General features: G+C 42.4%; 1 protein-coding gene across 18 annotated transcripts in view; it reads right to left on the bottom strand.

Annotated features, from left to right (window-relative positions):
• KMT2C (lysine methyltransferase 2C) overlaps positions 1 to 25,507 on the bottom strand; it is a 285,986-nt gene that overhangs the window by 32,110 nt on the left and 228,369 nt on the right. For 13 of the 18 annotated variants that reach the window (XM_058723731.1, XM_058723732.1, XM_058723715.1 and 10 more), the window contains 15 exons: positions 23,013 to 23,117; positions 22,684 to 22,731; positions 21,547 to 21,684; positions 21,332 to 21,364; positions 21,083 to 21,232; positions 15,850 to 15,982; positions 15,397 to 15,611; positions 14,308 to 14,381; positions 13,003 to 13,185; positions 10,516 to 12,384; positions 9,741 to 10,033; positions 6,420 to 8,224; positions 5,229 to 5,340; positions 2,028 to 2,106; positions 377 to 440 (listed from right to left, as the gene is read on the bottom strand). In XM_058723731.1, the coding sequence (XP_058579714.1) occupies positions 377 to 440; positions 2,028 to 2,106; positions 5,229 to 5,340; positions 6,420 to 8,224; positions 9,741 to 10,033; positions 10,516 to 12,384; positions 13,003 to 13,185; positions 14,308 to 14,381; positions 15,397 to 15,611; positions 15,850 to 15,982; positions 21,083 to 21,232; positions 21,332 to 21,364; positions 21,547 to 21,684; positions 22,684 to 22,731; positions 23,013 to 23,117 (5,301 nt within the window). The remainder of the gene's footprint in view (positions 1 to 376; positions 441 to 2,027; positions 2,107 to 5,228; positions 5,341 to 6,419; positions 8,225 to 9,740; positions 10,034 to 10,515; positions 12,385 to 13,002; positions 13,186 to 14,307; positions 14,382 to 15,396; positions 15,612 to 15,849; positions 15,983 to 21,082; positions 21,233 to 21,331; positions 21,365 to 21,546; positions 21,685 to 22,683; positions 22,732 to 23,012; positions 23,118 to 25,507) is intronic. The other 5 variants (XM_058723734.1, XM_058723721.1, XM_058723729.1 and 2 more) reach the window with 3 other exon arrangements.

Raw genomic sequence — 25,507 nt, 5'->3', positions numbered from 1 at the left:
TAGTGTCCTTGTCACTTAGGGAGACAGTCATGAGAACGAGAAGTGGTTTAATTCTACAGATTTGTAAAGTGCCCGATCTATATACAAAAACAACAACATTATTGAAGAGAATGGGGAAGATGGTTTTTCTGTATTAAAATACTTATCTCTAGCTATAATTCTTCATGCACAGAGAAAAAAAGCAACGGAAATACATGCCTTCAGGAAAAGATGCCTAATAGGGCAGTGATGTTTCATTAAAGATGAGGGCACTTAGACTTAAAATAACACACCTATACTAATTCCATTTTTTTTTTTTTTTTTTTTTAAGAAAACACAAAAATAGCGCAAACAAGCAATCCCCAGAGAACACATAACTTATTAGATTTATACTTACTGACAAAGCCTGGACCAAAATTTGGAGGATTAGGCCTAGAAATCTGATGTGTTATACTGCCATCCTAAAATAAGTAAAATTTACAAATAGGTTTATTCCACATTTCAGTTAAAGGGGGAAAAACTTAAAAAAAAAAAAAAAAGATATAGAAAAAGAAAAAGAAAGAAAAAGAAATGGAAGGGGGGGAAAACCCCTTTAGTTTCCTAAGACATCTCTAAAGCTTCAATCTTTATAAAAATTGAATAAATTTTGTGGGGACAACCTAATTTCTGAAAATTTAGAACTATCTCTGAACTATTTTCTAGATTTTAGTTGAAAAACAATTATGCTTGAGGGATTATTCATCAGAAATATAATACTAGGGCACATGAAATATTGTTAGTATTTAGCTAGAGATCCACATAAAATTCCACTTTTTGATGAAATCTACCCAGTTTTTTCTGCAATTAAGACATAAATTCAGGTTTCAGATTTACTCAATTCCACTCTATAACACAAAGTTATTTACAAACAAAAACCACTGTCTCTAACATGCACAAATAATAAAACAAATATACACTAGTTAAAAACATTAGTCTTATTTTCTAATTAAATGCCTTATTTCTTCCAGGGAGACTGAATAGTTATTAACCTAACGATTCCTTGGCAACAATCTGACAAATAAGATTAACTCTGAGAAAAACATTTACTCAGTTGTGACAAGTGGTGCTGGACATGAGCTGCAGACAAGGTCACAACTGTCAGTGTTACCAGCAGCCAGAAAACTTCATGAATCCGTGTCATACTGCAAAGCAGGTGGTGAAACATCTGACCGATCCGAAAACTGGGGTTCAAGAACTCGCCCAAGATGTACCGTACATTCACAGCGGAACTGAGAGTTTTAACTCCGCTATGAAGACTATGCTTTTTCCACTGTATCACATGGTGCCTCTCTCTTCTTCAATAATGAAGAGAATGTATTATCGGCATAGTAAATCTAAAGTACAAATGTCACGGCAAAAAAGAACATTTCAAAAGACATGTATAGTAGGTAGGTAGCTTTTCCCTTTCTTTTCCCCCCTAGGCAGATACTTGAAAAACTATCAGTGAAGAAAACACTTCATTTCGTGATGAACAGCTCTACTCCTCTGGACACTGCTTGACACTAAACATTTAAATATGACAGTTAAACCTGATTATTACGAATGTAAAGTATCTTAAAAAAACTACATTATTCCAAGGAATAAACAGAATATGACTATCTATAGCTAAGTAGAAGGATTATAATCATTATTTTCTACTTTATAGCAGTTTTACATTTTAAATGTCATGGAAGAATTCCAAAACGTAGGACGTGAAAACGGTTTTTTTGTGGAGTTCAAAGTAAACAAAAGCAAGACCCCAAACCCTACGCATTTGGTTTCCCTCCAAATGACATCCTAACTCTTAACTATATAGGTCCTTTTCAGAAACTGTCGGTTTTTTAACCTCAACTGGTCTCTGCCTTAAAAAGTAACAAAACGTCTTTAGTGCTGCTGAGCCAGTAATATATTCTGGCAGTGTTTTACGGTTTCTACTACTTTCTAAAAGTGGCCTGACTTAAGAGAGTCAGGTTCGGTAAGAAACACAGGGAAACGCGGCGGCTACGGGCACTGGTCGCGAGCGGCAGTACCTGGGCCATCGCCTGCGGGAGGAGACTCTGGCCTTCGCTGGTTTGCGCCCCGGTCACCGACTGGCCCATAAAGGGGAACCTGTGGAAACGAAGTACTGAGTGTCAACATGATGAGCATTTAGGAAGAAAATCATTTTGCTTCTCATCTGTTTTGGAAACTGCTTTTAAGCGCGTAACCATGTTTTCTTCCAGGGAGAAAGCGCAACGGCGTCAGAAACACGTGCGAAAGCCCCACTCAATCGTCACCCTGCAGTTGTGAGGTAGGGATGCTTTCTGCTCCCACTTCACTCACGGTGAGAGGAAGACGCGGAGATCACGTAACCTCTACCACAACCACCAAGAGGCTGCGGAAAGATGCCAGCTGCCAACCGGGCTGCTCCTGGGGTCTCGCTATCACAGGCCTCACTCACTGTGCCTTAAAATAAAATTAATTCACGTCTTCCGGATAAAAAATGTAGCGAAGGCACTTCTGACATAAATTCTTAGAAAATTATTTCTTGTTCCGATCATTGCCCGGAGGGGGACAATGCACACAATAGGTGATGGCGATTAAGAGGTACAATCTTCTAGTTATAAAATAAGGAAGGAAGGAGGAGGTGGAATGTAATGCAGAGGGAATACAGTCAGTAACACTGTGACACTCTGTACAGGGGCAGATGGTAACTAGGCTTTCCGTGGTAACCATCTCATAATATAAATATCAAATCACTATGTTGTACACCTAAGACTCATATGATACTGTTGGTCCATAATTATTCTGCAATAAAAAAAAAATCCATAGCCTATTTTGTATTCCAAACTAAAAGATGTCTCTCAATTTTAAAGCAAATCAAAATTTGTCATTGACCGAGAACAAGTCTTGTAAGGCTAAAACTGTTGGGCAAAATGTGACTTATGCTAATTAGAGCTATAAAAACTTCACAGAAACATTACTGCTTTAATGAAAACACTTCCTCGAGAGTTACCAAATGCTTTAATACAGCCAGCATAATGTCCAAATTATATATCAAATATTGTACATCAGTACTTACGTACCATTGCAATTCAGAATGTGTGCTTTTTAAGTTTTTTACTCAGGTTTTTGATTTATCTGTCACCTCCCTGCCCCCATTACAGTCCTGATCTGGAATGATCTCTGGATCCAAATAATCACTCACTGTCCGTGTGCCTCAGTCAACAGCACTCTGGCTGACGGAGGGACTACCCTCAGCCCCTCTTCAAAGCACTCAGAACAAGAGCAAACAACACTCGAAATCCTAACTGTGTCTCTCACTGGGAGAGGGACCCATGCTGAGAGATCACTGGTCTAATTCTGAGGCTCCTTTTTTTTTTTTTTTTTTTTTTTTTTTAAACTTGAGGTCTCTGTTTTACATTAAGAGCTAAATGAAATTTAGCATTTCCTTCCATTTTGCTACAGGCAGCAAACTGTACTTTTTAGCACTACCATGACTTTGTCACCAGCCGAACTCACATCATGTTCATAATCAAAGTTGCTATGCACACCTCATTGGTCATTTATGTTCATCATTACATACTTGAAAATTATGGTAGTTATCAGATCTGTTGCTAAATTTACTAATGCATTAAGAAGCATATAAACCATAATTTTAAATTTAAGTAACTATATTTCAAATATAATTGATTTCCTTGTAATACTACGTTTTTGATTCTGCATAGAAAACATCAAGAAAGAATTTAAAGGCTTCACTGGAATGTCAAAAATGGTCGTAACAAAAAGTTAAAAACCTCTGTAATAGAGAAATTGTGGTAACAGATGCTGTGCAATAATGAAAATCATTAGAACTACTATTCTCCTTTGACCTCAACAATGTGTTGTGACCATATCTAAAGTATCTCAACAATGGAAAAAGAACTATACCTTTAAGGATTCCCAATTTACCTGAAACAACATGTTGATCTTAAATTCATGCAGATTTTATATTCAACTCCATAATCACCCATAATCCTTTTTATTAAAAAAGTCCTTCACCATGGTAATTAGGCTAAACTGAGGCTCCATGCCTACTCTGTTGACAGGTTCTCAACCGCAACACACAGGAGAGTAAGCCACGGTGTTCACTAAAAATAGACACACCAGCACCCTCCTCAGATATTCTGATTCAGGAAACCCGCAGGTGAGTAAATGAACCTACGCTTTTTAAAAAAAACTACCACAGGGGCACCTGGGTGGCTCAGTCGGTTAAGCGTCCGACTTCAGCTCAGGTCACGATCTCGCGGTCCGTGGGTTCGAGCCCCACGTCGGGCTCTGGGATGACGGTTCGGAGCCTGGAGCCTGCTTCTGATTCTGTGTCTCCCTCTCTCTCTGCCCGCCCCCCCCCCCCCCATTCATGCTCTCTCTCTCTCTGTCTCAAAAATAAATAAACGTCTAAAAAAAAAAAAAAACAAAAAAAAAAAAAACCAACTACCACATAATTCTGATAGTAGTCCATAATCAAAACTTAAGAAAGACTACTCAATGGCTATTTAATCCACCTTGGGGAGCATAAACACACCAATTTCAGAAATCCAGAGTCTAACAACTCTTACGGTCTTCTTTAATGCAGAATTGCCATTTTTCTGGTAGCAGTGAAAAGACTAATTCTCTAACCACTAACTTTCAACTGTCCCCTTGACATTTTTTTTCTGACTCAAATTCAGTTTGGGGACGTTTTATTTTAGAAACGAATTCACCGTTGCCTTAACCACTCAAGATCTTTTCTGAAATGTCCCACGTTTTTCTCTGCATTGTTCGTTGGATGGAATACAAAACAGTCACAGACTTAAGTAAACTATCTTCTTTTCTCAACAGAACAGCTTTCTCTCTATCGTCTTGTGTATCTTCTCATCTTCATCAATTTAGGTTGAAAGACTCTCTGTCCGAAGCAGCTTTTAGTTAGATTAACTACAGGTACTTGAAAGAACACACTCTTAAATCCACCAGATTTCCTGATTAAGTCAACCTTCCAACCATCCTCTGATGTTTTATTACGTCTGCCGTAAAACTAATGGAAATTAAATCCTTACATTTGTATAGCATTTTACACTCGCTCACACCCAGCTGACCTTACAACCAATGTAAGGATCTAGTGTTCATTCCCAGGATATGTAAGTTTTTTTAGTTACTACATGCTTTTTCTAGGAACTAGTAATAATTCACGTACTTCTTGAAGCACAATAGAAATGAGAAACATCTTCACCTACCTGTTCATAACCATGGGTGGCATGCCCATATTGTTTTGTGCCATTACTTTATTTATGCCTTTTAGGGCCACCATTTTGGCTTTCATTATAGGGTCTGTAATTGCATCAAAATCTAAAGAAGAAATATTTCAAAGTTACTTATTTCATAGTACTTGGTTCAAGTAACACTAAGAGATAAAGTAACTATCACAAACATCATGTCATCTATAGACTCATAATCCTCATAATAATCACTATTACAGCTTTTCGTACCAGGTGAGGAATTACGAAATGCTAATAACCTTATCCTGAATTTAATCTCATCTCAGCAATCCATAATTGGATAATGCTCCAATACGTGAGTCGCGCAAAAATCAGAACAAGAAGCCTGCCACATTTAAGGGAGACGACGGCAATCATCTAAAGCAATGCAACTCCTTTTCATCCAAACTTCTGCCAGGCTAATCAGAACGGCTTCCTTAGTAATGCAGCATCATGAACAAGAAGCTGCGGTTATTTCCAATACTAAGAATGCCACCAAACTGCTTATCACTTTGAAAAGTAAAACATGTCTGTTTCTTGAGGGTGCAGCTTGGCAATAAGGACAGACCTACTGAAAAGAAGACTTCTTTGCATGTAAATGAAAACTGGATCCCCCCCCCCAATAGGACAAGATGGGTAAGGTCTATAGGACAGAACGTCAATCTTACTGTTTAGAACAAAGCGTTCCTTTGACACGTGTGCCTCGATTACAAATTCTTACTATTGGACGCACTCGGATGTTTTACGGGCTTTGGCTGTTTTCAAATTCATAAGGTATTGGAAATAAGTTAAAGAACTTTATGTGACCAAGCTTTGCCAAGCACTTGTCGTACACCAAGGACAGTGGTAAGTCTATTTCTATCGCAATTTCTTGAAATTCATCTTTCAGTGACTCAGAATACATGGGAAGCAAGAAGATGCCTGCCACTTCTGTTAAACTGTACCGTAAGAAAGAGAAGCGAGGTCTGAAACCCAGAGCTTTGAATCTCTCGATTCCTGGGAGGAACCTAACACTCTTTAACTGCTTTCATCTTAAAGCGGAAGGAGGAACAAACACAGGACTCTCGCTGCTCTGGTCCACGTGTCATTTTAACACCGAAATCCCGGAAGCTTACCGCATGCCACCCTGACGCCCACAGCCATGACTACAAAAGCCAAGGGCATTCCTACCGATGTTAGGGAAAAACGGCTCTGCCCGCTGGCGAATCATAGCTTGCATCTGTCTTTGCTGCTGCTGCTCCTGCCTCTCTTGATCCAGAAGGTCCTGCAGAAGCAGAGGCTGTTCCTCCAGAAGGAGGGGCCTCTCTCTACTCTGCTGGGCTAACGTGGGAGGGATCATCAGCTGCTGGGGTCCAGACTGGCTCGTGAGAGGCACAGTTTGATTTGCAGGTTTTCCGGTCCCAAAACCGTGATTAACTGGTGACTGGCCCTGAATGAATCCTGGGTTTACCTGCACGCCCTGAGGAAAAGTATGGTTTACCCTAGAGACTACTGGCACGTTAGAATTCATGGTACTATCCAACATGTGCCCGGGCGGTGTCATTAAAGGAGGCGGCAAACTTGACATGTGACCGGATGGTGAGGCTGGCAGTGTGGGTGGCGGGGACCCCAGGGGCCTGACGTCTGAGTTATCAGATTTTTCATTAGCAAGTAAACTCGAGAGAACCGGAGTTGATGCGGTTATGCCGCAAGAGTTTATCACGTCTTCCGCAGGCAGCTGCGTGGAGCCGCGGACACCTGGGGTGGAGCCAGTGGCTTCTCGGGGGGGTCTCTTCTCCAGTAGATCCGTGTCGCAGGGCTGCGGGACAGCCTTTTCTCCGTCACTGACATCTGTGTGAGCTGAAGCCTGTGAGCTGGGGGTGCCGACGTTGTCTTTACTCTCATTGCTTTTCTCACTTTCACATCTGCCTTCCCCTTTAGAATCCGGAGACAGTACTTCTGTTTTTATCTCACTGGTACCAGTGGATTTTTTCCACGGAGAAGGTTTATCAGAAGGAACCACAGTCTTGTCTTCCTGCTCCTTCATTTTTGGCTCAACAGACCCACACTGATTATCTATCTTATCATCGATGGGAACATTAAGGTCTAGTTCCTCATTAAACATGCTTTTCTTATCTCCTAGGTCAAGTTCTGGATCTGTGTACGCAATGATATCAAATTCTCCTGACCTTAAGAGGTCATCCAGGTTGGGGTCATTAGTTTCCAAATTACCTAAAGTGTCCAATTCATCTCCCTTGCCGTCCTCTGTGTCTAGATTTAAATTTTCGAGATCTTCATCATCCAAGTCTTTGACTTCCACTCCCTCGAGGTCTTTAACATCTAGTTCCTTTACAGATGGGTCATCAGTATCGAGTTTTTCTTCAAGACCATCAGAAGACTGGGTGGTTATCTGTAAATTATCAGATGCTGTTTCAGCTGGTGTAGATGTTGACAAAGAGGCCTCTGGGAATTCACCACCTAAGGGATGACTCAGGGACCTCATGACCATAGAAGATGAATGGGCGGGATGGCTTTGGTCTTGCTGCGATGGTGGCACTTGTTCCAAATTTGGATGCAAAGGTAGCTGGGTTGGCAGACCTTGAGAAGGTCGTCTCAAGGGCTCTGCGTGTCTAGGGCCTGGAAAGTCTGGCCGGGGAATGAAGTTTCCATGTCTTGGATGAGAAGGTGCCTCTAGAACACTGCCGGGAGGAGCAGTGAAGGGCAGCCGTGGCCTTCCATCGGGCGCCCTGTGCCTCAGTTCAATAAAAGCTTGACCCAGTATGTTATGCTGCTGAACCGGCAGACTCTGTGGTGGAAAATGCTGAGGGAGGCCAACTGGGTTATTCATTTGCGAGTTATTTAAAGGCCTTGGCATGTCTACAGACATTGATCTTCTCAGCTGTGGAGGAGCTCCAGGCCCCTGTATTTGCTGAGGAGGTGCAAGGAAGCGTTCCTGACTTGACAGGGTACCATGACTACCTCCTGGAAATCCAAATCTTTAAACAAACAAAAAAAAAGAATTAGAAGAAGTAGAAGAAGTAAATTGTTATTATTAAGTATCATGTTGAATTTACAGTTGGGTTAAAAAGGAAAAACTCTAGATTAAAATCAAATGCAAAATTAATGATACCCAATATAACGACTTAGCAAAACAAAACTGGCACCATTAGAAAGCACTTATAAAGTATCTATGTGCAAGTAACTCTTGCTAAGTACCCTATAACGTACCCCATCTCTGAGCTCTAAAGGCATATGATCTAAGACAACATAACCTGCTACCAAGCAGATGGAATCAATTGTTTAGAAAGAAGCTTAATACTATTGCAGTGGAGTAAGAGTCTTCTCCTTTTTCTGTATTTATGGAGGCTGCAAGGAGCAGGCTGACTGGGGGGATGCTTGAAGAAGGCTTACAGGCCTTTTGTCCTTGAGAAGACAAAGGCACAGGTATGATGACTGGATAGACTGATCTATGTGCTTGAGAGGAACGACTACAGAGGCATTAAGAGATAAACAATGACAGGTACAATGTGTAAAAATTTAGTAGATGAATAAATTGTAGAACTAATTTTTTTAACATTTATTTTTGAAGGAGAGACAGAGCGTAAACAGGGGAGGGGCAGAGAGACAGAGAGAAAGAGGGAGGGAGGGAGGGAGACACAGAAACCGAAGCAGGCTCCAGGCTCCGAGCTGTCAGCACAGCGCCTGATGCGGGGCTCGAACTTGCAAACTGTGAGATCATGACCTGAGCCAAAGCTGGACGCTCAACCGACTGAGCTGCCTGGGCGTCCTAGGACTATTTTTATCATTTACACTGTAGCTCACTCTAGAAAGAACTAAAGGTAAATTATAAGTAAATATAAAGCAGAGCAACAGGTATGACTGAGGAAGAAAAAGAGGAACGTAAGGATAAGACTGTAACATGGCGGTAGGTATTAGACTAAAAACCACATGTGACAAAACCAACAGCACATCCTCAGGAACACTCTATTTTAACATGTTTGGCTCCAACCTTTCTACCAGCCACTTCAAACAAACAAACAAACAAACAAACAAACAAACAAAACCACTAGTTTTACAACTCTCTCTCACCGAGAAAAGTTCCTAAAGGAAAACATCCCATCAATTTGGAAATCGCCACAATTATTTACAACGGAAGTTAAAAGGGAAAATTCGGGGACAGGACAATACTCGCTCATCACATCACAGGAGGCTTTCACAGAATGTGGTAGTGACATCTTAGAGGTCTGACTGGTGTGATAAACTACATCACTGCGGCCGTAACGTAACCCTAATTCAGCCAACGCTTAATAACCAAGGGAATGTTTTTAGAGTCTGTAGAGTTCTCAGAGGTTACGAAAAGAAAAATCCATGACCTCTCATTAGTGGAAAATAACACTGATTATACCTCAAAGGAAATCGCAAAGTGAAAAGGAGTAACAGCCTCTTAAGAGTAACTTCATTTGTCTATTTCCATCTAGTAATTCAGAGCTGGCGCGAAACTGAAAGCATTACCTAAGTCCGTGAGGTCGCATCCCCATACCAGTAACATCAGGAGGATAGGGTCCGCGTGGATCTTTTGGGAAAAGTGCGTATCTAGGTCCCAGAGGAGGGACAACAGGAGATCTGATGCTGCCGGGATAGGGGGGCGGAGCCCTAGCAAAAGCCTGGCTGATGCTGTCCGGCTGCCAGTGCTGCAGGGGCGCTGGAAGAGGCCCCGCTACCGCATCCTGGGACCCTTTCTCCTGCCGACCTGCCATCTTCTTCTGCTGTTGCTGCTGGAGAATGATTTCACGTAACTTCTGCCGCTGGATGGAAAGAAACGAAGATCCCTGGGATTTCTGGTGATGAACGAACGGCTTAAGTCTTAATACTTCCAAAACGTGACTGCGAAAAATGCTTAAAATATCTCAACGTTCAAAGTACTGGATAAAACACGAGTCACACTGAACTACTCAACAGATTATAAAAACAAAGTAATAATTTGGGTACTTTTTTTTCCTTGCCACACAAGTATCACAAAATCGAAAGCTTTCACATTTGAGAGTCATGAAGATCAAAAATTCAAATTTTTGAACAGATTCATGACAACCAAACATCAGATGCAGAATAAATCAAATTCAATCGTATTATAATTTTACCAATTTCATTTTTCTTCTTTGCAGAACAAATTCCACAGAATAAGAAGATAAACTTTAACATCTGTGTAGAAATTACTCAGCTTGATGAAATACCTAGCTTTCTGCAATGACACACTTAAAACATCTATGAAGATACAACGTGTTTTTACCTGTCTCAATTTCTCTGTATCTGCTTGTGACATGTTTACGGTACTCTGCGTCTCAGTGACCCCGGAAGTTGGTACAGGTCCAGGAAGGTGGGAGACGCTGGAAAACTGTTGGCTCTGAGAACTCATTGGAGAGTTTGAAGGCGCACTGAAGCTCCCCTCTGATCCAGGCCTTGACTGACCAACATCATGGGCAACTTGACTTGTTCCAAAAGAGTCAGACTGAGTTCTTGGAGTCATTGGAGGCTGATCATACGCATCCCGAGTAGCAGACGGGGAAACTCGGCTGAAAGTTTCCGAAAGACTAGGTCCAGGGGGCCTAGGACTTGGGGAACATGTATCAGGTGGCCTTATCAATGGACCAGATAAAGCTGCTCCTCGATTTTGTGCTGCTTGCAGGAAAGGATCCTGATTTGGCATGAGGACCGGTCTTGTCATTGAGGACCTAGGAAAACCCTCTGAAATCCTTGGCCTTGGTGCTGCTGGTGGCTGAGAGTAAGGTCTTGGTGTTCCAGGGGGATGCGCATAGGGGTCTGAATGCCTCTGGTTAGCGGCCGGCGGCACAAACAAGTCTGCTTGTGTAGGCGGCCTTGGGGTTGGTGGCTGCTGACTGTAGGGGTCAATCGTGGTGGGCCGGGGAGTTCCAGGAGGTTGAGAGTAGGGGTCTGGGTTGGAGCGAGATGTTCCCGAGGGTTGGGGGTAAGCATCTATAACAGGGCGTGGAGTCCCTGGGGGCTGGGAATACGGGTCCTGAGATGTTGGCCTTGACATGGTTCCAGGCTGGGAAAAAGCCCTTGAGGAATGGGCCAAAGACTCATTTGTTGCCGGATGTGGGGTCAGGGGAGGCTGGCTGTATGGGCCACTTGACTGGCTGTGAGAAAAGTTATCTCCAGGTCTCGGTGCGAACGCAGGCCTCTCGTAAGGGTCCACGGACAGTCGCCTTGGTGCCTGCGACACCGGCCCATAGGGATCCTGGGAAGGTGGAGGGGGCTGCATCGGAGCCTTAAAGGGCCCAGGGCCACTGTCGGGAGGTGCGGGTGTCAGCAAGGGCCGTGCGTACGGGTCAGGAATCCGCTGTCTCTGAAACACATCTGCCCTGGGAGACGGTTTGCTGAAGTGATCGCTGGTGCCAGCTGCTAGAGGGCCTTTTGCAGTCTGCTCGGCAACCACCGGAGACCGGGGGAGGCCCGAGGGCTTGGGAAACTGGTCGGTCATTGTAGGTCTGGGCGTGTCTGGAGGCTTTGCATAGGGGTCACCATTTGCCGTGGAGGAAGCACAGAAGTCTCTGACTGGGGACGGCCTATTTGCCGTGGCCTCACTCACCGGAGCAGGCCTGGGGACTGGGGGCAGAGGAGCACAGTTTTCCACCAGGGCAGCGGAATTTCTTCTGGAAAACCCGTGGCCCCCAGGAGGTGGTCTCGGAGTCCCCACCATTTTTGCATAAGGATCCACCACTGGGGAGGGTGGCCGGGAGTGAGCCGACCCAGCTGAAAACACCTGTGGTGAGGGGGGCTGACAGGTCTGAGGCTGTGACAGACTCTCCTGGACGGGGGGGCCTCGGGCCGGGGCTGCAGCCGGGGGAGGAGCCTGCGGTTTCACGAACACGTCGTCTGACGACGCGGACGAGGGGGCGCTGGGGAGCTGCTTCGGAAACAGGTCCTTATGGAACGCCTGCGCAGGAGACGCGTTCCCGTTGCCAGGCTGGGGGGTCAGGGGGCTCTGTATGCCGCTGCTCGGCGTGTCCGAGCCGGACGGGGCCACGGGGGGCTGTGCGCCAAACTGCTGCTGCTGCTGCTGCTGCTCGTTCTTCACCTGTTCGAGCTTCTGCGTGGCTTCGATTTTGGCTTGCTGCTTGCTCTTCTGGCGCATTTGCTGTGAGACAGGAAAGAAGAGGCACTCGCGTGGTTAAGGAAGAACGTGACTGTCACGGGAGGAAAAAAGCCACGGGAAATTAGTCTGTCGGAGGTCACCAGTTGCCAGACTGCGCCCGTATCAGATTATAAACTCCGGAAGAGCAGAGGTGATTATAAACTCCACCACAGAGCACCGTGGCTATGCCCCAGGCAATATGCTATTTGCAACATTTTAATGAGCTTCCCCAGTCGCCTGAAATACAGTTTGCTGAGAAAGGTGGGTATTTTCGCAATGTCTATTTATTTACTTTGGAGAAAGAGACAGAGGAAGAGAAAGCAAGAGAGGGGCAGAGAGACAGGGAGACAGAGAATCCCAAGCAGGCTCCGCACGATCACAGGGCAGAGCCCGGCACGGGGCTCGAGCCCACGAACCGTGAGGTTGTGGCCTGAGCCGAAATCCAGAGTCGGACGCTTAACCGACCGAGCCACCCAGACGCCCCAAAGGTAAGTCAACTTTTAACCACGTTTTCATACTCTGGTAAGAACTATCTTCTGAAATAATGACATGAATTACTTACTGTCCTCTCGAAAAACAAAAATACAATCTAAAAGCAAATTATTTTAAAAAACCATATACCTGTCTAAATTTCCATTCCTGTTCATGTTCCGATTCTCTTTGCTTTAACGGATCTTTAAAAAGGTCCGAATCAATGCGAGAGCCAGGATCGATGCTGTCTTGCTGTTGCTGCCTCTTCAGGGGATCATTTGACATCTGTACTTTATTAATGCGTAAAGCAGCCCTGTTATCTCTGGCTTTTTGCTTTGAGAAAAGGAGAAGAAAGTTATCTGCCAGCAGACGTTAACATGTTTCGAGAAATAAAACTATGATGAACTTTCTAAGAAAAAGTTGGGTTAAACGGTTGAAGGGAATTGAAATAGAATCCTTCAGAGCTTCTGGACTCTTGTGCCCAGAAAGCACCCAGACACTACCCCACCCTCTCCCGTTTTTAACGCACGTCGCCTCCACGGAGGACATCTCTCTATCTGAGCCAGGCTGGAGAACCCGGAGGTAATCTACCATTTTCAACCCTTATCTTCACAGACCCTTCAAAAACGGAAACATCAGCATCCCTCTTAATTTAGAGAGAAGGAAAATATCAAGTCAATCCTCCAAATCTAAACTCTGGAATTTGGAGCTTAGCATTGGAGAACACAACCGAGGAACACTAAAACTACACTATCACCTTAGTATAATCAAGCTAAAACACAAAGCATTGTCAACACATCAGAAAACGTTTCTGCTTTACCCAACTGTTATCACTGACAACAGGTACCCTGAAGATCAAGTTGGAAGGTAATGGGATACATTTCTTAAAATAATAATGTCCACTTAATATGCTTTACAATGGAAGCAAGGATTTGGATCCAGCCGACAATCTTAATTTGGCTCTTTGGGAGAAAACAATTCACCACCTGAACTGTGGACCTTATAAAATATCCTAACAATCCCTTGCAAAGTTCATGTTTCAAAAGCTCCTTAAAGGTGTCTAGATATGTCTCTTTCAAGATACAGTCTTTACTAAACCTAACACAAAGAGAGATTATTGTGGAAGACACTGAGGCACACTGATGCGGCCTCAAACAGTAGTACTCTTTCAAAGAGATAAAAGAATTTTAAAGTGAAATGAATTAAATAAACATGCTCCTAAAATAACCGATTTCAGTCTTCAATATCCTAGTTCTACCAACTAGCTTATGAGAAAACTCCACATCCTATCTCAAGACATAATAGGAAATCACTATAAAAACAAAGCTGTGTATTAGTTGTGCAAGTATTAATATGTGTTTTCTGCAACAGAAAATCTTTATTAACCTACGACAACAAAAGTAAGGTTTGGGTATTGTGTTTAACAACAGGACACATGGGAGGTTTGGTAAATACCACGTAAGGCGCTCTTTCCTGCGAGCTCGCTTTTCTCCACAGCTTGGCAATCTGCTTCACTCTCGTCGTCCAGTCTGCAACAGAAAAGCATGGTCCACACGTTTATGGAGCTGCGGTCAGGACGCATCGCCACGCGGTGTGGACAGTTCAACTTATTCTGGCTGTGTGTTCATGAGTGAGTAATTCTTTGTACAGCACAAAGTTCCAGGCATGCAGTAGGCCAAATGAGGATTTGCTGAATGTAGTGTGGCCTTATTAAGAATCTCACTTGTAGACTGGGGGAGTTTTTAAATTGAAGGGGCTAACCAGCTGAGAAAATGTTAAGCCAAACGTAATAACTTCTCTCAACCATGTAAGATGCTTCAAGAACCAAAGCTAAAAGTTTCGTAAAACATCAGTCCTCCAGAGAAGTCTCTCAATCGGACCAAAAGGAGGTAATCGTAATTATACATAAGCACCTCACCAGCGTTCGTGCACAACACAGACATGCGAAACCAATCATTCCAAGCCACTGCTATGAAACTTAGTGTTGGGACAGTAAGCAAAAGGAAAGACGGGTGAAATCGACAGTGGTAAAAGTAGAAACGATGTTTTTAAAAAGCTTCAAAACCCAAAGAAAATGGAGATCAAGTGACACGTCAACAGCCTTAACATGGTATTTCATGAGGTTCTAGGATCACACAGTAAAACTCTTAAAGCACTGAAGAGAATTACTTAAAAAACCCGTAGCTCTGATCTAAGGATAATTTTTCATTGACACAAAGCAACTCAACAGAACCCGATATGCTCATCTATCAACAGCAAATCAAAGTGTGACCAATAGTACTTGAAAAAGAGTAGGTATATCCCTTTAACAGACAACCCTGCACTGAGCCACTGATTTCTGTCGTTGTTGCATAAGGTAGCGTTTATTTCTATCAAGATGTTTCTAGACATCTATGGAATCTTCTCACTGTACACAGTCATACAAGATGAAAACTGGTGTTGATACGTGGACTTCCTACCACAGTCACCAATGGAAACCACCGGCAGGCAAGGCAGCATGACCTACTCAGGGTAACACAGAGAGCCACACTAGGTGTGAATTACCAGGGAATTCCTCCTTCAGGCTGGGGAAATTGATGTTTGTGTAGAGAACAGGTGCTACTGTTGCCATTTCACCCAGAGCCTCTTCCTTCTCCCATTTCAGCGTGCTTCTCTGGGCATTTGACATTGTATCGTTCTCTCCCTCTACCGTGGGAGCGGATGACGTCCAAGAGCTGTTAGGATCACTTGCCATCGGATGAAATGCTGGATTTTTATCCCTGGCAGATAACAAATAACTTTACTTTGTAAATATAAAATTACCTTCTAAAGACTGTGGCAAGCACAAGTTCATTAAGCCCTCTTGTTACAAAAGAGCTACAATGTTAGATCATCTGCAGCAAAGATCCTGATATACAGAACGTACGCTTAGTGCACAAGAACTTAAAACAGACTAGCATTTATACAACAAAAATTAACGTTATTTAAGTTTCCATGGAAAATGAAGGCTTCCAATACCTGGTATCAGTGTAAGGGGATTGTGCTACAGTAGAGAAAGTTCCCAATCCACTTCCAGGAGGCAAAGAATTATGTGGGAGGTGAGGATTGGGTCCAATAAGGCCGTTCATGAGTGGCATCCGCGAAAACACATCTTCAAAGAAGAAAACACCACTTCAGTTTGCATATTACTCATAAATAATTTTAAAGAGCAGCTTATTTATAAATAACATGTCTAAAGAAAAACTTCTAGCACTATTTAAAAGTAGGATTTCTGTTTCAATATTAAACTAAAATATTGCGTAAAGAATGACTTTCGGTTGTATTTTGCAGTATGGTCCCTGTATGTACTTCTGTTTACTTCATCATGGTATACTGAAAATGGCATGTGTTTTGGAGTCTGAGAGCTTAACGGTGCTACCCGTTAGAAGCTTAATTTTGCTTCCTGTCGGAAAGGACCCCATCACTATTCCTGTAACGTGGAGGTGTTCCCTACTGTCACAGACACAAGGTACGTGGGGTTCTCAGCACAGCGCCTGTACGCAGTTCACTGTTCAATACATATTAGCTCCACAGAAAGGACTCTCCCGGCAAATGCTCCTACATTTTATTAAATAGTCTTTCTCTTCTTCACTCAAAATCTACACGCGAATGCTTCCTTACATTTTACTCTTGCTCCTGTTGATACAAAAAACCATCTATGATTCTTAAATTGGTACTTGTTCTAAAATTATTTGGAACAAGCAATATTTCATCTACCATTATCAGACAGATGATTATTGCTAAAAATACATACATTCTGTTGGGGACCTAATTTTCATTACTGGCTTGCCTTTCAGCCCCCAAACACATTTTTAACTCTCATCCCACCTTACGCACAAGCTTCAAATACCTGTCTTCTTTCCAAACAGCCAGCAGGCAAACCATAAGACCCTTCCTCTCCTAAAGCATGTAACTCCAACCTTGACTATGATCTACTGTTCTGAACAATTTAGGAATTAGCCAACTGTCCTTATCCGAGCAGTTTTCTGTACCTTCAAAAACCTCCTCCCAAATTAGAGACATACTCTGAAATAATAAACACAAGGCCTCTGTTGCAACAGTCAGAACAACACTAGGAGATCCACTTCACCCATCACCCATCAATCATACAAATGAAAATACAGGGACAGAGTTGGCTAATACTTGGCCCGGCTGGTATAATGGTAGAGTACTCCTAACAATCACTTTGCCATACCATTAGAAAAAGGAATAACCAAGAACAGTGTCTCACCCACATGTTTTACACTGCACGACGTCCTTTCACCTACCAGACCCTCTGACTAGAACACTCTACTATACAGAGTTCCAGGTCCTATGTGTGAGGATACTGAGGCTGGGCACCTGCAGGTTTTCAGGATTTTGTCTCCAGGACTTCCTAAGAGCTATCTGACTTCCCAGTTGGGGCTTGTTCTCCTACATGGCAGAGCTGGGCCCACCGGATCAGAACTCCACAGCGACAAGTGTCCCAGTAGGTCTATACTCATGCCAAGGATAAGATTAAGGAACAACGTTTCTGCTTTTATTCAAAGGAGAATGCCACCTCTATTTTCAACTTCACTGAAAAGTAGGTTCCATTAAGAGATATGAGATTTCACTGAAAAATGTCAACCATCCTGGGGCGCCTGGGGTGGCTCAGTGGGTTAAGCGTCCGACTTCAGCTCAGGTCATGATCTTGCGGTTCATGAGTTCGAGCCCCATGTCGGGCTCTGCGCTGACAGCTCGGAGCGTGGAGCCTGCTTCGGATTCTGTGTCTCCCCCTCTCTGCCCCTCCCCTGCTCACACTCCATCTCCCTCTCTCTCCCTCTCTCAAAACTGAATAAATATTTGAAAAAGAAAAATGTCAAAACGTCTTCCATGTGATTAGCATAAACAAAAGTTTCTTTATTCGTAATGAGAATGTGACCCATGTCCGTCATCACTATCTTAAGCACAACGTGGCCATATTGAAACTTGTCATAATAACAATAGTGTATCAAAGCCCTTCGTTATATGCCAAGCACTGTTCTGAAAGCTTTACACATATTAACTCTTTGATCCTCGTAATAACCCTAGGAACCTAGGGAAGCAAAGACCTAGGAGTTAAATAACTTGTTCAAGGACACGTAAATGCAAGGCATTTCTCATTATTGTTATTTTAATTAAGAAGTGTCTCTTCTCTTTCTCTCACATCTACCATACCACCCCAACCTGATCATCCCAGTTTATGAACGTAACCTCTTTCAAGGAATGAATCATGGTAACAATGGAAAAGCCACTTCACCTAACCTTCAGTGAAAGTGATTTCAAGTTACTCTATCTCAATCTTCTTGAAATCTCCCTTCTCCATTTTCTGACCTTCTGGATTACTGTCCACACGTTACACTCTGGCACCCTTTCTGACCCTCACATCGAAGTTACCCCACTGAGGATTACCAACAATCTTAGTGTCCAATGAAACGTCTTTCAGGCACTCATCCTACCTGACATTGTAACTTGTCTCTAACAATCCTCATTTCTAAGATTCTATGCTTCTCACTCAGTCTACGTCACTGTTTTATTTTTTCACTTTCACCTAATCCTTGAAAAGGAAAAGGGAAAGGAACACGTAATTGCGCGTGTACTACAAGCCAGGTGAGTTAAGCATGTGACCGGTCACGTTTAATTGAAGAGTTCTTCGAGATTCTGTGTGCTATGGCAGTACGTCCTCTTCAGAAACCTCCGCCTTCCCACAACTTCAACTAGTGTCACTCCACATGCAATTCCTCGATTTCCACCTATAGCCTCGAACAGCCGCGAGTCAGTCCGCCTACAAGTCAGGACAATGTGTGTGTCCCATTTCTAACTAACAGCGGTCTAAAACTAAGTTTGTCACGCCTCCACTACCACCCTCTGCCACGCACACACACGCGCACACACACGCACAGCCAGTCTTCGCTGTTCTGGGCTTCTAGTTTATAGCCTGATTACCTGCAGGCAAACCTGGCTTCCATACAGTCTAATTCGGTCTGTGTTCCACGTTTCCTTGTGCCTCACATCCATTCAGCAGCAGACTCCTACTTATTCTAACATTGCTATCACTCATATCCGTTTCTTCTTTTCAATTAGCATTGCAGATATATTTCCCTGGAACCCAAGTTTTCACTTAGTTCCAACCACAATCAACTCATCAGTACAACCCTCGTGTCAAATTCATTTCCAATACTGACGTCAGAGCTACCTTGCCAAAACCTGTAACCCCATCAGGTCATGTCACTGGTGTGAGACCTCTGAGCAACCTGGAGAAGAAAAGGCAACTGGCACAGCCTGTCTCACAGACGCCTACATACAATCTAGACCCAACATGCATTTTCTGCTTTTGCTCCTTAAATGCTACCCACTTACCGCTTCTCCTCCGCTCTGGAAAATGTTCAAGTTGCCATTATTGAATACCCATGTGTCACTCTGTATGTTACCTGATCATGCTTTAAGTTACAATTATTATTCTTTGAAACATGACTGCCAAAATCTTAACGACTCTTAAAGCTCTACCTGAATTCTGGTCTACTATGATATAACTCAGCTGTATACCTCAAAGTCCATATACTAGGATTAAAAACTCTGGACGGGGCGGGGGGAGGGGTGGGACCATTAATCTTTGTATTACACATAAGCAACCAACAAAACAAACAAAGGCATCCCCTGAAAACCTTTCAAAAATGAGCCTATACTGTTAAAAGCATTTAAATAATGACGGTAAGATCTTTTATTTAAAAATGCATCTTTAACTGATTTGATTTCTAAAATACAGACGTTGCATTTCAGAAAACATGGATATGTTTTTTTTTTTAATAAGTTGAGAAGAGAAATATTGAAGTGTTGCATTTCCAATCATTAAGAAAGCACATGGGAACAATTAAGACAAGAAGCACTTGTGATGAGTCTGTTTTATCCAAATGTAAATCACATGTTTAGTCTAGCAAAAATCAAGGTAAACTTATGTTTAGAGGCTAAACTAGCAGTAACTAAAATATTTTAATTATGTGTATTATGGCATTTTGCATGTATGCACAAAATTGGCAGTAAAAATAACATTACATTATTTGCACGTTTCAGCACTTATACAAAAACAGTGTCACAGTTTATAAAAGTATCATTAAGTTACTCAATTCAGTATATCATCATGAAGCAGTGAAAACAAGATCTAGAGAACTGACCCTATGCTCAAATCACCATAGACACATGCCAACACAGGACTCCAAACTACCCCCCCACGGGAGACTCCCACACCTGCCACACCATCTCTTCCCCTCACTCTACAAATTTTAAGTCTAGGCTGTCCAATTTCAGCTCTCCAGAAACATGGAGAAATTCAACCCTTAAGTCTTATGTGGCAACTAGTTACAAGCAGGTCGGAGAAAACAGATCAAAGTAGGCAGATTTGTACAAAATGAGAAATTTGGGGGCACGTGGGTGGCTCAGTCGGTTAAGTGTCTGACTCTCGGCTTCGGCTCAAGTCATGATCTCACAGTTCAGGAGACTGAGCCCCAGGTCAGGCTCTTTGTTCACAGTGCAGAGCCTGCTTGGGATTCTCTTTCTCCTTCCCTGTCTGCCCCTCCTTAACTCTCTCAAAATAAATAAATAAACTTAAAAAAAAAAATGTGAAGTTGACAGTAGACCGAAGTTGACAGTAGAGAAAGGTCAAGGATTTACTCTGAACGGATGTGCTGAACACATATTCTGTGGCGAAGTCCATAGAGATGAGGACAGATATGGCCCTAGCCTTCAGACAGTTCACAATCTAAGGGGAAAACCGTAATTACCCAAACAAATATCTATGTGCCACACGCTGCAGCGAAAAGCATGGGGCTGGGTGAGGAGGTGGAGATTTGCTAACCACTGAGGAAATGACAGCGAAAGCGGGACCAGGTCAGTGAGCACAAGGAAGCCAGGTGGAGGGTCATTCTCCAAACGTGTGTGCAGGGAGGGCTAGGCAAACAGGAGCCCAGCTGGGGAAGGGAAGCAGGCAGGTACTACTCCCCCACGGCCCCCACAGTGAGAAAAAGAATTCTGCTCTCAAAGTGGATCACAGATTGCCAGAGAAGTTCAGGGAGGTAGGGGTGTGGCTGAGATCAATTCAGATTATTTTCCCATCACCACAGAGGAGGGTTTCCTCCTATTGATTCCTAGCCATTGTTTCTAAGGGTCGAGGCCGATCTGCTTTAGAAACGCACACACACTGCAGAACCGTACTTACGGAACTTTTCTAGAGGTGACATACCCTGGCTGTGTATGGGCAGCAGCTGAGGTGCAGGCGGTGGGGGAGGCTGTGCTAGCGGGGTCGGCTGGGCAGTCGCAGGACTAAGCACAGCGGTGAACAAGTCTTCAACATCCTTCCCTCCAAGCTCTGTGAGACAGAATCGTAGCGGTAATGAGATGAAGAGACTACCGAGCCAAAGCACCTGGAATGCCATTGTCAGAAACTCGAAATACAGAACACAAATACCTGGAATTTTGTATAACTTTCCAAGAATTGCTCCTAGGATGAAATAAAGAAATAGAAACATTAACAACTACCATTTCAACATACAGATACAAAATAGCATTTGACACAGAAATGATCAGAACAGAAGTTAAATTATAAAGAAGCATGCAGAAATCTTTGAAAATCATATTTACTCATGTCTTTTAGAAAGCCTAGATGTAGGGCAAATATTTTACCATCTGTGACCATTTTGTCTAGCTCAGGACTGAGGATTCCATCTAGCTGCTCTTCACTTAGTGGTCGTGAAGTGGGATTGACACTTGGCTGAGGCAAAGACGATGCATCATCAGCGACAGGACCAATATCTATGCCGGCTGGAGGGGCAGAGTAAGTAGATTAAAAGCGAATCCTGAATAGTCATGTAAAATGCATGACACTGTTTACTGGCATTAATACACGACAATATGATTAAAACGGAGCAACGAAAAGTTTGCAATTCTAAACTAATCAGGATTCTTATATCAATCTGAATAGTCACATCAGGAAAAATCAGGCACGATGTATTTGTAAACTTAGGTGCCATTTAAAGTTATATTTCAATCGAAGAAAACACATCTCCTGAGGAACAGAAGAACACTCCTGAGTCTGAACGTCCACAAAAAATAAGCACCACATTATTACTTTGGAATCTACAAGAAGATTCAATATACAGTATTCAATATACAGTCAACTGCTTTAACTTGGAAAATAGTGGTTTCAGATGTATAGCTCAACTATCATATGTAGTGTAGGACACAGGAGGGATAGAATCTCACGTAACGAAATGCTCTAAAATTCTCAATGGTTAGTAAACTTTATCCTTTTGTGAATAATTTCAACTACAGACCATGTTTTGGAAATATTCTGTAGTCACAAAACAAGACATTGCTTATGTTCCTAAAATAACGGGCTTTGTTTCGTATAAACTGGTTTTTAGGCAAAAGTCACATTTAAAAGTGGTCTATCATCCACTTTATCAAGCTCTCTCAATACTGCTGCCATTAAGAACTAAAATGTAGTCTGCTCTTCTTTGATCCTATATTAGGAATTAACTCTCTAACATGTGGGTAATATTATAAATTACATATTAACAAGAATAAAATCATCCATTAAAGAAACAAAACAAAACAAAAGAGGAGCTGCTGGTAAAGTCATCCACAGCACAGCACAGCTGCACCATGCTTCAGCTGCACGCACAGAGGGAAAGCAAGGATGGATTAGTGACAAATTAGCACTCTAGCAATACGCATGCACCTACAGGCTGTTTCAGCTGAAATCACTATAAAAAAGAAGACTACTTCTAGTCAGCCGTCATCCATTACTCAGTTTCTTACCAAATGGAAAAGGTGAGCTCTCAACCTGGAAAGTGCATAAATCAAGACCTACAAGACCCAAACCAAATAAAATGGATGATTACCACGGGACCGGGAAGTGAGGGGCAATGCAAACAAAAGAAGAAACAAGATACAGCAAGACTGTAGGGCAACAAGCCTTAAGTTTGATGCAATTAGAAAGACAACAGAAATTAACTTGCTATTTCCTCTCCTAAAGCAGAAAAGCTGAGGTAGATCAAATAAAATGATGAGTTCTAACTTGTTCCACACACACATATACCTCTCATCGTATCATAAAACAGACACTAGACAAATATAGACATATATACCTGAATGATCAACTGATTTTGCAAGGTCATCTGAAATTATTCCAAGAATGTCATCATCTGTGTTTAAGACTTCAGAAATATCAGCTAAGGGGTCATCAGTCGTACCTAAGCATAGCAAGTATATTTTTAAAGTCTCAATATTGTCCTAGACATTACATTCTAAAACACCCTCACTCATTCAACCACTCACTAAATATCTAGACTACACAGAAGCTAAGTGCTAGAATCATAAAAAGTTAAGATTATCACTTCTAAAATAAGGAATTTTTCAAAGACAGCACACGCCAATGTTTTGAATAACAAAACATTAAAAATTAAGACTTTTTTTGTTTTGTGACTAATGTATATCAACAATAAAATAAAACTTAAAGATCAATAAAATAAATAAATGCAATAAAAGTGAAATAGAATGCTATAACAAAGCAAAAAAATGCATTAAGTATCATCTCTAAAAGTGACATTAGAAACTAAAACACAGAAGATAAATAAAATATGAAAGTCAAACCCATTACTTAGAAGTTTCTTGTGAAGTATAGTAGGTACCATATAGTTCGATGCCTGCTTCCAACTCTGATCTTAATACTGATTAACCGTTCACTTATTTATCCAAAAGATGTCAGTATCCACAGAATTAGGTCGATGGACTATATTAAAAGGCATTGTTCCAGCCACCGGGAATTCAGAATAACCAAAACAAAGTGCATGCCTACTTTACTTTCACAGGAGGAGTTAATAAATAAATGGTGTCAGTATAAATGCTATGAAGAGAACAAGAAGGAAAAAGCATAAGAATAAGATGTGGAGGTGACAAACTATTAGACAGAGTAGTCAGGGAAGACCTTTTAAAGGACATGACCAAGGGTAAATATAAACGGAATAAGGGAGTGATACGCAGGAAGACAGAGCGAATACTCCAGGCAGAGGGAAAAGCAGAGGGCAAGACTGGCGCAGGAAGGGTTTTGCCAAGTGTGGCCAGTGTGGTTGACTGTAGTGATGGAGAGAAGGAGTGATAGGAAATGAAAAAGGCAGCAAAGTGAGATTATGTATGGTTTATAAGTCATGGCGAAGACTGAGCTTTAGTCCACAATATAAAGAACGGGAAGTTGGTCGAAGGCTGATGGCTCGCGGGGCACAGGACTGACTCTTACAGGGAAAGTGCCGGCCGCCTGGGGGCGGGGGGAGCGCCAGCAGCATGGGAAGTCTAGGTGAGAAGTGGTGATGCGGGCACCAGAGCCGCAGGGAGAGGGGAGATAGGACGTGGCTGACTTTGGGATACATTTTGAAGGCAGAGACAAGTTTGTGGATGGTATCAGGTGTGTGGTGTGAGATAACGAAGAGTGGAGGAGTTCTCCAAAGGCCTCTGGACTCATCAGTAAGACAATCGATTAGCTTTAATAATTACATCAGTCATTTAAGTTAAGGTACATCTGAATGTTTTAATCCAGGTCAGCTATGTTTTTACTTTAAAAAGGGGGGAGGGCCCATAAAAAACGGTAAGATTCTAGAGCAAATATCCCTGTAAGACACAAATAGTCTTGTCTCACTGAACAAACACTTGTCAAATAGAATTCATACATACAGAAGATTATAATCTTTCAAAATGAAAACTTGTGTAAATGAAATGCCCAAATATTTGTTAAGTGTTTAGAGAAACAAGCTTACTTCAATAGTGTATTCTCTAGACATTTGAAGGAAAATTCAAGTGGATAATTCATTTAGGGATTGTGTGTGTGTGTGTGTGTGTGTGTGTGTGTGTGTGTGTGTTAAACCAACGGAATTCTACTACATAAATTACAAGTAACATTTTTTTAAACCGCGTTTTCAAAGTTCACCCCACTTGACAAAAGGGATTTTCTATCCTACCAACACATCATTAGAACTGATGGAATGGACTACACTGAACGAAACCCAACAACAACAAGCCGCTACGACTAGTTAAGTTGCCCATTAGACCGTCAAGAGTCGTCCAACTGCAGAGAATGTCCGTGTCGTCTGGGTTCCAGAGTGGGTTCTACTCCAGCCCTCCACACTTTGGCTTCGTCACCCAACCATTCTCAGCGGCTTCGTGAACTTATCCATGTTTTCTCCCGCTACAATATGCCTTCTGCCCAGCATCAGTTCTCTTCCTCATAAAAACTCAAGTGCAGGTAACTTCTATCTAAATGGATTTTCATAGTAAGATACTCTTTGAAGGGTCTACAGGTCTTTCATTATGTATTTTAACAATACATAGACACGGATAAGAGCAGCTAGCTACTGACAACAACAGAATTAAAATGATCTGCCAAGATTAAACAAATAAAAAGCATGGCCTTCAGGTCACTCCTTTAACTTCACTGTTGCTCACAATAAGGAAGATTGGACATCCTGTATGCGTACAAGGGGGTTGGTAAGATTGCTTCTAATCATTTCAAGAAGTTAAAAGACTGCATGTCAACTAGGGTAATGCCAGGTTAATGGAACTGTAACTACTTAATATATCAAAAGTCATCTTT

The sequence above is a fragment of the Neofelis nebulosa genome, chromosome 4 (assembly GCF_028018385.1).
Source record: "Neofelis nebulosa isolate mNeoNeb1 chromosome 4, mNeoNeb1.pri, whole genome shotgun sequence".
Classification (NCBI taxonomy): domain Eukaryota; kingdom Metazoa; phylum Chordata; class Mammalia; order Carnivora; family Felidae; genus Neofelis; species Neofelis nebulosa.
The sequence above is the reverse complement of the archived record's forward strand: the minus strand, read 5'-3'. Positions and strand labels throughout refer to the sequence as shown.